Source organism: Fukomys damarensis, unplaced genomic scaffold (assembly GCF_012274545.1).
Source record: "Fukomys damarensis isolate Sample0158 unplaced genomic scaffold, DMR_v1.0_HiC HiC_scaffold_38, whole genome shotgun sequence".
Classification (NCBI taxonomy): domain Eukaryota; kingdom Metazoa; phylum Chordata; class Mammalia; order Rodentia; family Bathyergidae; genus Fukomys; species Fukomys damarensis.
In genome coordinates, this window is record NW_022900950.1 from 34316662 (window position 1) to 34332321 (window position 15660).

A 15660-nucleotide genomic window follows, 5' to 3' on the forward strand; every position below is an offset into this window, starting at 1 on the left:
TTTTTGGTACCGGCGATCAAACTCAGGTCCTTGTGCTTGTGAGGCAGGCTTTGGAACCACTAAGCTAAATCCCTGGCCCTTGTTACATGTAAATACTGCAGCTTGTTTCTTTTTCTTTTTTTAAAAAAAGGGGATAAATTCTCCTATCCCCTTTTTCATTCTGTTGATATTACTAAACATAGCTTATGTTATGGAATATAATGCTTATATTAATTGGGGTTACTAGGTGCCTGTACATGGCATATTTTTATTCTACTTATTTCCCCTTTCCTTTTCCCTCACCCTTCTCTCTTGTTCCTTTGGACCACTTTCCTATTGCAAGAGATCCATATCCTTGTCCCCTTCTATCCATTCTTCATCATTCTTTGTGTTTGTACTTTGCCTCACTCAAATGAGAGATACTGTATGATATTTAAACTTGTGAGTCTGATTTTATTTCATTCAACATTATATTTTCCAGGTGCATTCCTTTTTCTGCAAATGCCTCAAATTTGTTGTTCTTTATAGCCCAGTAGTATTCCATTATATATAGATACTACATTTTCTTCATCTACTCATCTGTTGATGGGTATACAGGCTGCTTCCAGGATTAAGCTATTATGAATTGTGCTGATATAAACATTGATATGCAAGTATTCCCATAGTATGATGTCTTAAGCTCTTTGGGGAAGATATCTAGCAGGGGAATAGCTGGGTCATATGGAATTTTTAGTTTTAGTTCTTTGAGAAATCTCCATACTGATTTCCATAACAGTTTAAGGCATTTCCATAATGGCTATTATTCATTTACATTCTCACCAATGGGATTCTTTCTGCTGAGACCAGATCGAGGCACTGGCAGATTTGGTGTCTGGTAGGGGCCACTCTTTGTATCCAACATCGTGTCTTGTTGCTGTGTCCTCACATGGCAGAAGACAGAAGGGCAGTAGGGCTCAGGTGCTCTTTTCCATCTCTTTATGGGTCACTGATTCCATTCGTTATGACGCAATCGTCTCCAAGAAGCTCTACTTCTAAATGTGGTCACTTTGGCAACTGAGTTTCAGCGCATGAATTTTAAGAGACATCTTCAGAAAGTGGCTTTTGGCAGCTCTGAGGTCAGTGAACTCAGGTCACCTGCTTCTCCTTGGCCAACTCTTCACTCACTCAACATCCATTCAGTAAACACCTGCTCTGTGCCAGGCACCAGTCAGTTGCTAAGGGAATTACAGTGAACATTATAGAGCCTGGGCCTCACCTGGGGTCCCATTCTCACTTAGCCCTCAAGTGACAGGGCACATGACTGAGCTCTTGCCTTCTACACACTATGCAGGAGGAGTTTAAAAAATGCTAGTCCTAGCTCCTATAGGGCCATACATCTTGAGACCTTTGATCAATTTTGCCAAAACTCAAGAGCATCATTTCATTCTGAGAAAGTGATGTCTCATCTTTCATTGTGTTATTATCTTGAGTGCAAAACAGCTTCAGGAATCATTTTTGCTTGTTTCTGGATTAGGCATATTATGACCTCCTTCATGTGATGGATCTGAGCCACCACAATATTTGATTTTTCACAATTTATCTGAATCTTCTATTCTTTGTCTCAAAAATATCCCTTACTCGGAGTTCTTTATTTTCTTTTCACTTCCTTTGCCAGCACTAGCAGGTAACTTTCTTTGCTGTAACAAAGTGCTATAGACTATGCAGCCTAAATACAGAAGATTTTGATCACAGACCCAGATGTTGGGAGTCTAAGATCAAAGTGTTGGCAGTGTTGGCAGCCTCAGTCTTTGGCTTATACATAGCTGTCTTCTTCTTGTGTCTTCACATACTCTTCCTTTTGTACCTGTGTCCTAACTCCTCTTTTTTTCCCCATTTGGTTTTTTGAGACAGGGTCTTGCTATGTAGTCCAAGTGGGCCTTAAACTCACTAGTAGTCTAAGCTGGCCTTGAACTCAAACTCTCAGTGATCCTCTCCCTCAGCCTCCCAAGTGCTGGGATTACAGGCTTATGTTACCACACCTGGCTTCCTAACTCCACTTTTTAGGGAGACATCAGACTGTGAGGATTAGCACTCTTCATATGACCTCTTTGTCCTTTTGTTACCTCTTTAAAGACTGTACCTGCAGGAAGGATGGGGAAATGAGACTATTAATTAATTAAAGGGTACAAAGGGTAAATGCATGGTGACCATGATTAATAATGTATCCCATATTTCAAAATTGCTAAAATAATAGGTTTTTAATATTCTCACCACGAATATGATATATTGCTGAAGTGATGGATATGTTCATTACATTGATTGACTCTTTCTACAATTTATAGATCAAAATATCACATTGTATCCCATGAGTGTACACAACTACTATTTCTTAATTTAAATTTAAATTTATACAAGGGTGATTGGAAAATAGGACAAATATTGAAATTATTTAAACAAAAAACACATTGTTACTAATCCCTCTCAAAATACTCCTCTTCATTTGGAGCAAACTCATCCCATCATTCTTGGCTCTGGGGATCCCTGAAATGTTATCAGAAACCTCTGCAGTAGGCCTCATTTTCCTGCCCAGTGTATAACCCAAGCCTGAGGAAAAAAACGAAAAGACAGAAATAAGAGAGACAGAATACCAGGAAGCTAAGGCTGCCAATGCTACTTTAGCAAAAGGCGCTGGTCTATCCAAGCCACTGATTTTTATTAGTAATCATTTGGGGTAAAAGGAAGCTATATGCAAGGGCAGGACTATGTGAGAAAATGTGTAGTCATGTGGTTTCTATGAAAATTAATGTAAGAAAGACTAATAAAGGATAAGACAAAACGTTCTTGAATTAGGAATAGAGACATTAATGGCAAAGCAGTGTTGCTGCAATAAATTTTTTAAAAGTTTAAACAGAAATCATATTTTTTCCATCAGACCTCATAATTTTAAAAACATCCTATCTCCAAATATAGTCAAATTCTGAGGTACTGAGGTTTAGGACTTCAACATAAAGATTTAAAAAGGATACAATTCAACATAACAATTTTAGGACTGATTTTGCTCCCAATAAGTAGGCAGACTGCTACACTTCACTAGCAGGACCATGAGCAGTGACCACAGAGACAAGAACAAAGCCAGCCACGGAGCAAGGAGATAACAACTTGTAGCACTCCTCAAACTTTCATGTGTCCAGACTTGAACAGGGAGCTTGTTGAAATGCAGATTCTGATTCTCTAGGTCTGAGAGGTATCTGAGATTTTTTATTCCAACAAGTTCTTGGGAGATATTGATAATTTGGTTCATAGACCACACTTTGAATATCAGAGTTTGATCCTTCAGTGCTGAGTGACTTTCAAACTCTTGTTTGTAGGAAAATTATGTTACATTATGAATCTTTGAGATAACCTTCAAAGAGATAAAAATTCTAATTTGAAACCCGTGGCTGCCAAATTTTGCTCTCTGTCTGATTGTAGCTAGAAGTGGCCTGCAGTTTTATTAGCTCTTGTTTAGCTGAGTTGGCTGTTCTCTTTGAGCAATCCTGAGTGTTGAAGGGTGCCCTTGCTGGGGTCTTTGCTGACAAGCCTAACAAGCCATTGACTGCACTTTCCAGATGTTCTATCTCTGCTCAGATGGGTCCAACCACAGCAGGTAACAGGATTCTGCAGAGAGGGAGAGGGGACATGAGGCTGCCTCTGCAAACAATTAGGTAGCCACATCTCACTGGGGAAATGCCTCCTGACCTCTGTTGATGCTTTGCTAAGCAGCTAAGGATTTAGGACCATCAAGAGAAAGATATGAATGTATTAAAAGGTCCCTGTCCCTCCACTCAATGATGTAAGGGCCTGTCTTTCATTACTGGGTGCTCAGCTCTTATTAATGGCACATGAGCTATTCCCAGTCAGCCTTAGGAAAACATATTGAACACCAGTTGCCAAAGCACATTTTAGCTTTATTGGCTCATTTAGACCATCCCTTCTAACATGGCCCTGCATTGCATACACTACCACCAGCAGGGGTATCCTTATAGGCACTCCATGAGAGGGGCTACCATAGAGAGGGTCTTACTGAGTTGAGGGTGTTACTAATCCTCAATTGTATTTCCTAATGACCAACAGACTCACCACTCTCCTACCATCAAGGAACTGGGGTTAAGAATGTCAGGAAAATGCAGAGCAACTCATGTTGCTGAGCCCTAGTGAAGATGGGTTTTGAGGCCGAGTCACCTTGACTTTGAAATATGTTCAATAAAAGCTGAGACATTTTTACCCTTCATGTGAAGTAAATGGTTAAATGAAGTATTGCTGAGTAAAAGGAGCTATAATTTAGGCCCACGTACCTGGAAGCAATGACAGTTTTCTTGTGAAATGGGCATCATTTCTACAGCATCTATAGTTTTCTCTTTCCTTTTTTTCCAGCACCCCTGGCTACATATTTGGGAAGCGCATCATCCTGTTCCTGTTCCTTATGTCCCTTGCTGGTATATTCAACTATTACCTCATCTTCTTTTTTGGAAGTGACTTTGAAAACTACATAAAGACCATAACCACCACTATCTCCCCTCTACTTCTCATTCCCTAACTCTCTGCTGAATTCAGGGCTGGTACTCTCAGCTAATCAATATCTAGAAGTCATCATAACTCAGCCCTTTACAGGATTTAGCTCCTCTTTAGATAGCTGTAAATCTGATGACCATCTGGGCTTCACAGCTTGAGTTAGCCTTGCTTTTCTGGGAAGGAAAGAAAATTTCATATCTGCTCTGCTCCGCAAACATGGCAGTGACCCCAGATTTGTTACTCAGATCCATTCTGTATATTTCATGATTCACCATTCTGTCTGAAGATATTTTGTGACCAGATATACGTTTTCTTAAAATAAAGTTCACAAAAAGTTTGAGGATGATGACTGTTTTTTTTCAAATTACAATTGAATTAATTTGTTTTCTTCAATATGAATGAGAATAAAATACACTATTAATCCTATGGACAGAGCCTTAATAAGGAGTCTATTATTGTCAAAGCAGCTCCAAATACACCCATGGATTTTGCTTGGTATTTTTATATTCTGGCTTTGTGCCCAACAATCAACACCTCAGTTTAAAATGTATTGTAATTCCATGTGAGAGCCTAAAATAGTGCAAGGTGTCACCAAAAAGTGATTACAAATGAATAAATGAACAGATGAGTTTATGAGTTACTGGGTGGTGATGTTTAAAAAACTATGTGTATTGGTGTGGACCAGAGTGGCATGGCTGAAAGTGAGTCCCAGCTAGGACCCCACCCCAACATCAGAGGTGTGGGCACATGACCCAAAGCAACAGACCACCTAGAAAAGATCTTCACAGGCACAAAACCTTTGTCCAGAGTTCCACCACACCATCAGTAAGTATGTGCACATCCCGGGGAGCAGCTGTGTGGACCAGAGTGGCACAGCTGCAGGTGGCCCAGCTAGGGCCCCACCCCACCTGATCCCAGAGTGCCTGACCACATATGCTGAAGTTACAGTCCACCTAGAAAAGAGTTGCAAGGCTTGCAAGCTTCTTCCAGAGTCCTACCATATCATTGGCCACAGATAAGGGCCCACCCAGTAAAGAACTACACAGACACACAAACAATAGCCAGAGACTCACCCCAATACCACAGATAAGTGCCTGAAGACCCTAGACAGAAGCCTACACAGACAACAGAACTGGGATACACAGCCCCCAGACAAAGGGTTTCCCAGACAACTGCTACATAAGGGCCCCAGTGACAGGAACACCTAGGTATCACCCCAAATGTGTACAGACCCCAGCCAAAAGCCCACCCAGATGACTGGTCAGCTCAGGGATATAGAAGGCCACCATTCTAAACCAAGGAATTGGTGTACTGGGGAGAAACAGAGTAAAGGCAGCTTGGTGGCCTGCTGAGAATTGCAGACTGCTGGGTGAGTAAAAATTCCCTGAACAAAGGCACATCAGGCTGCATCTGTTGAAATGAGAAGACATGGAAATAAGTGTCAAAACCAGGCTTCCAGATCACCTAAGGCAATCCCAAAGGGAAACGAGATAGAATAATCAGATACTCAACCACCTGGACTACCTGAACTGGCAACAAAAGAGAACCTGGAAAAAAATGAAATCAGAAATCATTTCTCAGATAACAAACAGCAGAGATTGTGCCCATAGTACAAGACATGATTAATAAATAAATTAATTAATTAATCTGGAGCAGACACAGATTAAAAAAATAGAGAACCTGAGAAATATGATGGAATCCCCAAATAGAAAACAAATAGAATCCATAAAACAGATGCAAACTGATTTCCAAGAGTTTAAAAAAATCCATTGAAAGTTTACATAGCAGAACAAGCCAATGTGAGGAAAGAATTTCAAATACAGAAGATAGGATTGCAATTAGTGACCAGGAAAGAAAAGTCTCTTAAAAATAGTAAGGGACCACGAGAGACCAATCCAGGAGCTGCTAGATGATTCAAAGAAGAATAACATAAGACTGATTGGAGTTAATGAAAAAACAGGAGGGAGTGCAGGTAACATAAAAAAAATAGGGGAAAGAAACCTGACATACAGACAAGTAAGGCTTATAGGACTCCAACTAGCCATGATTAAAAAACATCTACACATAGGCATATAAAAGTTAAGATTCCAGAAACTCAACAGAAGAACAAATTCTACAAGAAGCTCAAGAAAAGAAACAAATCACATACAAAGGAAAGCCCATCAGAATCACAGCAGACTTCTCAACATGAACCCACAGGGCTAGACAAGCCTGGAGTAATGTATTTTGAGCCATAAAGGAAAACAACATCTACCCCAGATTGATGTACCCTGCAAAACCATCTTTCAAAATTGATGGAGAAATGAGATACTTTTATGACAAAGAGCACCTTAGGAACTACATCAATACTAAGCTAGCACTCCAAAAATTTTAAACAATATCTTAGGAAAAGATAATGAGGATCACAACCTCAGGAAGCCCAGCAGAATGAATCCAGCAGAAGAAACTAAGTGCAAAGGGGGAGAATCCAACAACAACAAAAAGTCATGACAAGGATAAGTCAATAAATACATCAATGTTAATGGTCCCAATTCACCAATCAAAAGAAATAGACTGGCAGAATGGGTCAAGAAGCAAGGCCCAACATTATGCTGCATACAAGAAACACACTTAATTAAAAATAAGATAAGCTGACAGACTGAAAGTTAAAGGGTGGAAAACAATACTTCATGCTATAGGAACCCACCAAAAAGCAGGAGTAGCTATCTGATTTGCAGATCAAGTGGATTTCAAACCAATGCTGATTAAGAGAGACAAAGAAGGACACTGCATCCTTGCAAAGGGAACAATCCAAGAGGAAGAGATGACAATCATAAACATATATGCATCAAACACAAGCGAGTCTAACTACATAAAGCAAATACTAACAGACATGAAAAATCATATAAGTGCTCATACAGTAGTTGTGGTAGACCTCAATATCCCACTGCCACAAATAGATCAGCCAGACAAAAATAAACAGTGAAATAATAGAACTCAATTGAACTCTTGAGCAAATGAACTTAACAAATGTTTACAGAGTGTCCCACCCCACAAAATCAGAATACACATTCTTTTTGGCTGCACACGGATTGTTCTCCAAAGTAGACCACATACTCACTCATAATAGAACATGTTTACATAAGTGTGAAAGAATTAAAGTTACCCCCTGTACATTATCAGACCATAGTATGATGAAATTGGAGATCAATAGCAAAAGAAACTTCAAGAATTTCATAAATAAACAGAAATTGAACAATGCACTTCTGAATAACCAATGAGTCATAGAGGAAATTAAAGAAGAAATCAGTTCCTAGAATTAAATGACAATGACAGTACAACATACTGGAATCTATGGGACACAATGAAAAAGCAGTCTTAGGAGGGAAATCATATCAGTGCATCCTCATATTAGGAAAATAGAATGAGCTAAATTACACAACCTGATGCTGAACCTCAAGCTTGTAGAAAAAGAAGAGCAGGACAAACCCAAAGCTTATACAAGGGAGGAAATTATAAAGATCAGGGTAGAAATTAATGCAATGGAGACTAACAACAATACAGAAAAATCAATGAAGCCAAGAGTTGGTTCTTTGAAAGAATAAACAAACTGACAAACTCTTAGCCAGCCTTATCAAAGAAAAGGAAAGAAAAGGCCCAAATTCATGCAACTAGGAATGAAAAGGCTGAAATTACAGTGGACCCAGCAGAAATCCAGAGAATCATCAACACCTACTTTGTAAACCTATATGCCAATAGGATGGAAAGTACAGAAGAAATGGACAGATTCCCAGATTTGTATGAATTACCAAAGTTGAATGAAGATGACTGAAAAATTCTAAACAACCCAATATAAATCAATGAAATTGAAAACATAATTAAAAATTTATCAACTCAGAAAAGTCTGGGTCCTGCTAGCTTCACTGCTGAATTCTACAAGACATTTAGAGAGGAACTACTGCCACTCCTTTTTAAACTCTTCAATGAAATTAAAAGGGAAGCAATATTTTCAAATTTATTCCAGGAAGCAAGCATCACCTTGATCCCCCAAACAGAGAAAGACCCAACTGAAAAAGTGAACTATAGGCCAATCTCACTAATGAACATAGATGCAAAAATCTTTAATAAGATACTCACAAATATAATGCAAGAATCAAGAAGATCATACACCCTGATGAAGTAGGATTATCCCAGGGATGTGAGGATGGTTCAACATATGCAAATTAATAAATGTAACACACTATATTAATAGAGCCAAGGACAAAAAACATATGATCCTCTCAATAGATGCAGAGAAAACATTTGACAAAATACAACACACATTTATGATAAAACCCTCCAAAAAATTGGAATAGATGCTCTTTACCTCAATCTGATAAAAGCCATCTATGAAAAACCAACAGCCAATATCATACTAAATGGTCAAAAACTGAAATCCTTCATACTAAAATCAGGAACAAGACAAGGATGTCCACTATCACCACTCCTGTTCAATACAGTTTTGGAAACATTAGCCACAGCAATTAGATAAGAGAAAGCAAAGTAATCAAGACAGGAAATGAAGAAGTCAAATTGTCATTATTTGCAGAAGATGATGCTCTATTTAGAAGACCCCAAGAACTCCATCAAAATTCTTCTAGACTTAATAACCAAATTCAGCAAAGTAGCTGGATATAAGGTCAACACACAAAAATCAATAGCTTTCCTGTACACAAAAAACAGACTCACTGAGAGAGAAGTGGGACAATTTTCACAATAGCATCCAAAATTTGAAATACCTGGGAATCCACCAAATGAAAGAAATCAAAGACCTCTACTTTGAAAACTACAGTACTCTGAAAAAAGAGATTGAAGAGGATATCAGAAAATGGAAAGACATCCTTGCTCCTGGGTAGGAAGAATCAACATAGTGAAATCGGCCGTACTTCCAAAACTAGCTATACAGATTCAATGCAATCCCAATTGAAATCCCAGCAGCATACTTCACAAACCTTGAGAAAACAATGCAAAAATTCACTTGGAACTAGAATATACCTAGAATAACAAAAGAAATTCTAGGCAATAAAGACAAGGTAGGGGGCATCATAATCCCCAAGTTGAAACTACTCTGCAAAGCTACAATGATTAAAACAACATGGTACTGGCAAAGAAACAGACCTGAGCACCAGTGAAACAGATTAGAAGATGCAGAAACAAGCCCAGACACACTCAGCCACTTTATCTTCAATAAAGGAACCAAACACCTTCGCTGGGGGAAAGCTAACCTCTTTAATAAGTGGTGCTGGAAAAACTGGGTTTCAACTTGCCAAAGATTAAAACTAGATCTGTATCTCTCACCATGCACTAAACTAAAATTGAAATGGACTAAAGATCTAAATATTAAAACAGAAACACTGAAATAGCTGGAAGTGTGGTTAGCTAAAACTCTTAAAGACATTGGTGTAGGAAAATAATTTATGAACAAAACTTCAGTTGCCCATTAACTAGCACAAAGAATCAACAAGTGGGGTCTCTTCTCATTAAAAAGCTTCTGCACAGCAAGAGAAACAAGTAATAGTGTGAAGAGAAAACCCACAATGTGGGGAAAAACTTTTCACTAGCTCTTCCTCAGACAAATACACACACACACACACACACACACACACACACATGTATATACATATATGTAAAGAACTTAAGAAAATTAGACCTCCCGAATTTAAAGACCCAATCCAAAAATGGGCATCTGAAATGAACAGATATTTCTCAGATAAAGAAGTAGAAATAGCAAATAAACATATGAAAAATTTAACATCACCGGTCGTTCGAGAGATGCAAATGAAAACAACACTGAGATTCTACCTCACACCAGAAAGAATGGGTGCTGTCGTGAAATCAACCAGTGGCAAATGCTGGTGGTGCTGTAGGAAAAGAGGACCCCTGCTCCACTGCTGGTGGGAGTGCAGACTGGTGAAACCACTGTGGAAATCAGTATGAAGACACCTCAAAGAACTAGGATTGAAGGTCCCATTTGACCCAGCTATCCCACTGCTGGGTATCTCCCAAAGACTTAAAAGAATCATATCACAGTTATACATGTGCACCCATGTTCATAGCAGCACAATTTGTGATAGCTAAAACTTGGAAGCATCCCAATTGCTCATCAACAGGAGACTTGATAAAGAAAATGTGTGTGTGTGCGTGTGTGTGTGTGTGTGTGTGTGTGTGTGTAAAATGGAGTAATACTCAGTCATAAGGAATGAGAAACTAGAGACATTTATAGCCAAATGGATGCACATTGAGGTGATACTCTTAAGTGAAATAAATAGGGTGTATAAGCATAAATACTGAATAATTACTGAATAAATACTGAATAACTTCTCTAGTGTGAGAAACTGAAAGTGTAAATAAGGAATAAAAGGTATAATAGATAATGTGAAATAGGAAGAAAAGGTGCAAAGGATAAGGGGGAATGAGAGGGGTAGGGGAAAAGAAAGATGGGAGTGAAATTAACATGAGAAAAAGAAAAAATGAAAACAAAGACTTTGCAGATAAGGAGGGGTGGAGGGGTTGAAGGAGGGCAGGGGAATAAAGGAAAAAATAAGAACCAAGATGGATTATGTAAAGGTGCAAATTTCCAATGATGAATGTCACTACATTGTGTACCTTAAGTGCACCAATAAAATTAATTAATTTTTTAAAAAGTATGTGTGTTGACCCATTTCCCACATTGTGGATAGATTTGTAGTGATCCAACCACTGTCACAGAGGATGCCTGTGGCATAAAGAGCACAGCTTGGGAGATGGTAAGATAATCAAAAGTCCAGGACACCTACCAGCAGAGCAGTCAGACTCATCTGAACTGAAATTTCTAGTTGAGGTGACCAGCAAATATATGAGCCTCTTTTCTCTCCTAGATGACTATCATCCTAACACAATCTTAGAGAGGGTGAACCTCCCCCATCTGTCCCTGAGTTGCTCATGTGGGGAGTGGAGCTGATGAGATATAGGGCTTGGTGTATTCTGAAGTCTGATCACTGGGCCTCCTGTGGGACACACAAGACAAAAAGATATTTCCATTCAAGGGGAAAGCTCTGTCTTAGTTTCTTTGATGCTGCTGTAACAGAATACCTTACTCAAGACTGGGTTATTTATAAAGAGAACATTTTTATAGTTTTAGAGGCTGGGAAGTCCAAGGAAAGGCTGACTTTGATGAAGAACTTTGTCTTAGTCACTTTCTTATCACTGAGACATAATACCCAACATTTACAACTTAAAGGAGGAGACATTTATGTTGGCTCATAATTAGCAGGCTCCAAGGCAGAAAATGGTGTGGCAGAGGGGCGTGGCAAGAGAGAAGCTGCTCCTGTCGTGGTGGCTAGGAAGCAGAGGACAAAGTTGGATTGGAAGAGATAGAAATACTTTCCAGGTCATGCCTGCAGTGACCCACTTCTTCCAGATTCCACTCCCTTACAGCAAGTCAGCTATATGGCCTTGATGATTCAGTTTTCTTCCAAAAGTCCTTCCTACGAATGCATGAGAGTTTTTTGCGGGGGAGTATTCTTGATTCAGACCATAACATTTCTCCCCTTACTCCCAAAAGACTCATGCTCATCTCTTTATGCAAAAATGTGTTTAAGGGTTTCCAAAGTTTTAACAGTACAAACGTTGCTGCAAAGTATAAGTCCTAAGTTCCCCTCTGAGACTCAAGGCAACCTCTTGGCTGTGAGTCCTCTAAAAATCAAAAGGAAAGTTAAACATTGCCAACATACAAATGGCCAAAGGTAGACATTCCCATTCCAAAAGACAGAAATAGGGGGATAGCAAGAAATCAGACTAAAGCAAGACTGCAACCCATCAGGGCAAACACTGAATCCTGTAGCTCCATGTCCAGCACATGGGGCTATTTGCAGAGACATGTGAATTCCAAAGGGCTTAGCCCCACTCTTATGACATTGCTGGTTGTGGACTTCATGGCTTCTCTCTTGGTCTAGATCTGCTCATTGCCTACACCTTTCCTCAGCAGACATTCCATGTTTCTGCCATCTGCAACTTTCTGAGCTCTCCACTACACTTTCGGCTTCACCCTCATACCTTCACACAGTGCTCTATCAGGTGTACATTGTCTGACCATCCAAGCCTTCTGAAATCTGGGTGGAAATCTCCATAGCCCCATAACTCTTAAATTCTTTGTCCTCATAAAACCAGCACCACATGGATGACACCAAGATCTGGTGGCAGCTCTAGCAGTAGCCAGGCTTCCTTGCATCATGGCTGCAGAAGCCTTCTGAGTGCCTGGATGGCTCAGCACTGTGAAACAAATCCTGGGGAATCAATGTCCTAAATGACTGTTCTCAACAGCCTGTCCCAGATGACCTGAGACTCTCTTCCCAAAGCAAAGTCTTTCACTTTTTCACCCTTTAGCTTGAGAAAGGCAGTGTTGCTGTTTCCTGATATGCCCTCAAGCCAACTTTCTTATTGTCTTTTTTTGCAAAGTGCTTGTGAGGCAGGTAGTGGAACCACAGAGCTAAATCCCCAGCCCCTTGGTTTCTTTTTAATGCTAATCTTTTTTAGCAACCATGCTTTCTCTGCTCAAACTTTGCAGGTACTTCCTTTCTGGAAAACCAGAAAACTTTTAAAATGGGAATTTTGCTCCTAATTTTCAGTATAAACCTAGATAAAAGCTGCCAGCCATACTCATGCCACAAATTGAATGTTGGGCTGCCTTAAAATTTCCCTTTGCCAGATTAATAAGCTCACTACCCTTAATTTCAGTCTTCCATGAAGTCTCAGGACATGAGCAAAATGAAGGCAAAATTTCTACTAAAACATAACACACAGTGTCAAGTTCAACTGTTATAACCCCACTTTTCTGGTACCCAAATCTGTCTTAATCACTTTCTTGTCACTGAGACACACTGACACTCACAATTTAAAGATGGAGAGATTTATTTTGGGTCATGGTTGAAATCCACAGCTGGCTGGCTCCATGGCAGAAAATAGTATAGCAGAAGGGCATGGTAGAGGAAAAGCTGAAGATACAATGGCATCCAGTAAACAGAGAGCAAAGCCAGGGGAAGAGGAGGGAGGTATATCCTTCCAGGTCAGGGCCCCAGTGACCCTTCTCTTCTGATGGGACCCCCACCTCCTTCACAGCAACTCAGATATATGGCCCCCATTATTTATCACCTTTCAAAAGCCCCACCTATAAGTTCATGAAAGTTTTGGGGGTCATTCTTGATCCAAACCATAACAGTCTTATTGCTGTATCATCCCAAGGTGGAAGGCAGTAAGGCAAGGGAGCACAAGTCACTGAGAATAAGAAAGGACCAAACTCATTGGTTAAGATACCCACTCCCTTGATCATGAACCCACTCCCATGACACTGACAGTAATCACTTCTTAAAGGTGCCACTTTCCAACACTGTTGCAACTTGAAGATGAAGTTTCCAATACATGAACTTTGGGGAACATGCAAAAGCCACAGCAAGACCGAAATTAAACTGGCTTCCCAGACTGATCTGAGAGTCAAGGCTAAAATCCCTTGTTCTTTCACTCTCGTACCTGATCTAGCCCTATTCTTGGCACCAATTGCTTTGAGTTAGTGGTTTCTTCTCTTTACCTTCTCTACAGAGTGAGACTTTCATATTGTAGTTGGTGTTTCCTTTCCTAATGCTGGAGGAGGCATGGTGGGATGCAGAGTGGAGTGGCTCCCAGGGCTTTTTATGCCTAGACATAGTTTGGAGAGTCATATGATGATCAATCACTCCAATTTGCCTGTGAATGAATTATTTCCTGGAATATGGAGTTTCATTTTTAAAACCTGGGGTGGTCTTAGGAAAAACAAGAAGAATCAGTTACCCTGAAAGTGGACTAAGCCAGAATATGTGAAGTGAAGCCCGGAGAGACCTGACCTTGGTAACTCCGAAGGACAGGAAGTCCAAGGTTGGACTTCCAAGGGAAAATGATGTGTGGACCATTAGAGGCTCTGCTCAGTTTGACAGGGTGTGCATACAAGGCCATGGCTGAGGGCACGATGGGGTTGAAACAGAGGTGTACTTCATATGAAGAGGAGAGTCTCAGGTGCTGAGCTCTGGAATGAAGGACCCCTCCTCTGTCAGAGGCAGTGGTGTACATTAGTGAAACTCTGTCTTTAGAGTACCAGACATGAGGTCAAATCCCCACTCCCCTCATACTCCATTCTGTGACTTCTCCCTGAGCTCAGTTGTTTACTCTCCCTGAGGCTCAGTTAAGTAGGTATTATACCAGTGATCAGATGCATGGGCTGTAGTGGGGAATAATGAGGCAAAGCAATTATATAAGTACTGCGCTGTAACCGATTGCTCCACTGGAGCTCCAGTGATGCAATTATAAATGTTCCACAAATACTAAGTTCTGTGTAAAAAGTTAGCTGATGTTGTTATTTTACTGTACTGGGTTATATTGTGGCAAAGAAATCCTCCCCCCCCAGAAAAAAACCCCAACAAGATACATCCATCATTGCACTTCATAGTTCTTATGGATCAGAGTTCTTAACAACTTAGCTGGGTCCTCTGTGGATGGTCTTACCATAATCAAGGAATTAACTATAGCCAAGTTTCAGCCAGCTGAGGCTCAGGATTCCCCAAAAGGGACTCTAGTTGTCAGAAAAGTCCAGTTCTTTGTGGTTATAGATTAACACTTATACACTTCAGCTCCCTGACATGGCTTTTTCTACTACATAGCAATTCATGTCTTTAAGGGCAATAGGAGAGGATTGTGCTTTTGTATGTATGAGCTCTCTAGACAACCTTTAAGTTAGGGTTGCCTGATTAGGCCAAACTCACTCAGGGAAAGCTCTTTTTCAAATTAACCTAAAGCTAACTGGTTAAGGACCTTAGTTACATCTGCAAAACTCCTTCACCTTTACTTTATAATGAGACTTAGTGAAAGGAGTAAAATCACATCCCAGGTCCTGATCACACTCCAGGAGGAAGCATTGTACCTGTGTGTGGGTGATGGGGTGGGGGGTTATTTTTCAACTCTGTTTCTCTCATTTATCTTCGTCTCGGAGGAGACTGATACCAGAGGCTCCAAATGGAGCTAGATGGATGGTGATATTTCATGTTATCAGGGCATAAACAGGGCAGAGAGGGTGAGAGAGAGAGAGAGAGAGAGAGAGAGAGAGAGAGAGAGAGAGAGAGAGGGGGGGGG

General features: G+C 40.1%; 1 protein-coding gene across 1 annotated transcript in view; it reads left to right on the plus strand.

Annotated features, from left to right (window-relative positions):
- Positions 1-4829, plus strand: part of Alox5ap (arachidonate 5-lipoxygenase activating protein) — a 23629-nt gene extending 18800 nt beyond the window's left edge. Inside the window, exon 5 of the mRNA XM_010623875.3 lies at positions 4372-4829. Coding sequence (XP_010622177.1) covers positions 4372-4534 — 163 coding nt within the window. The 3' untranslated portion in view covers positions 4535-4829. The remainder of the gene's footprint in view (positions 1-4371) is intronic.
- Positions 4830-15660: the final 10831 nt, after the last annotated feature.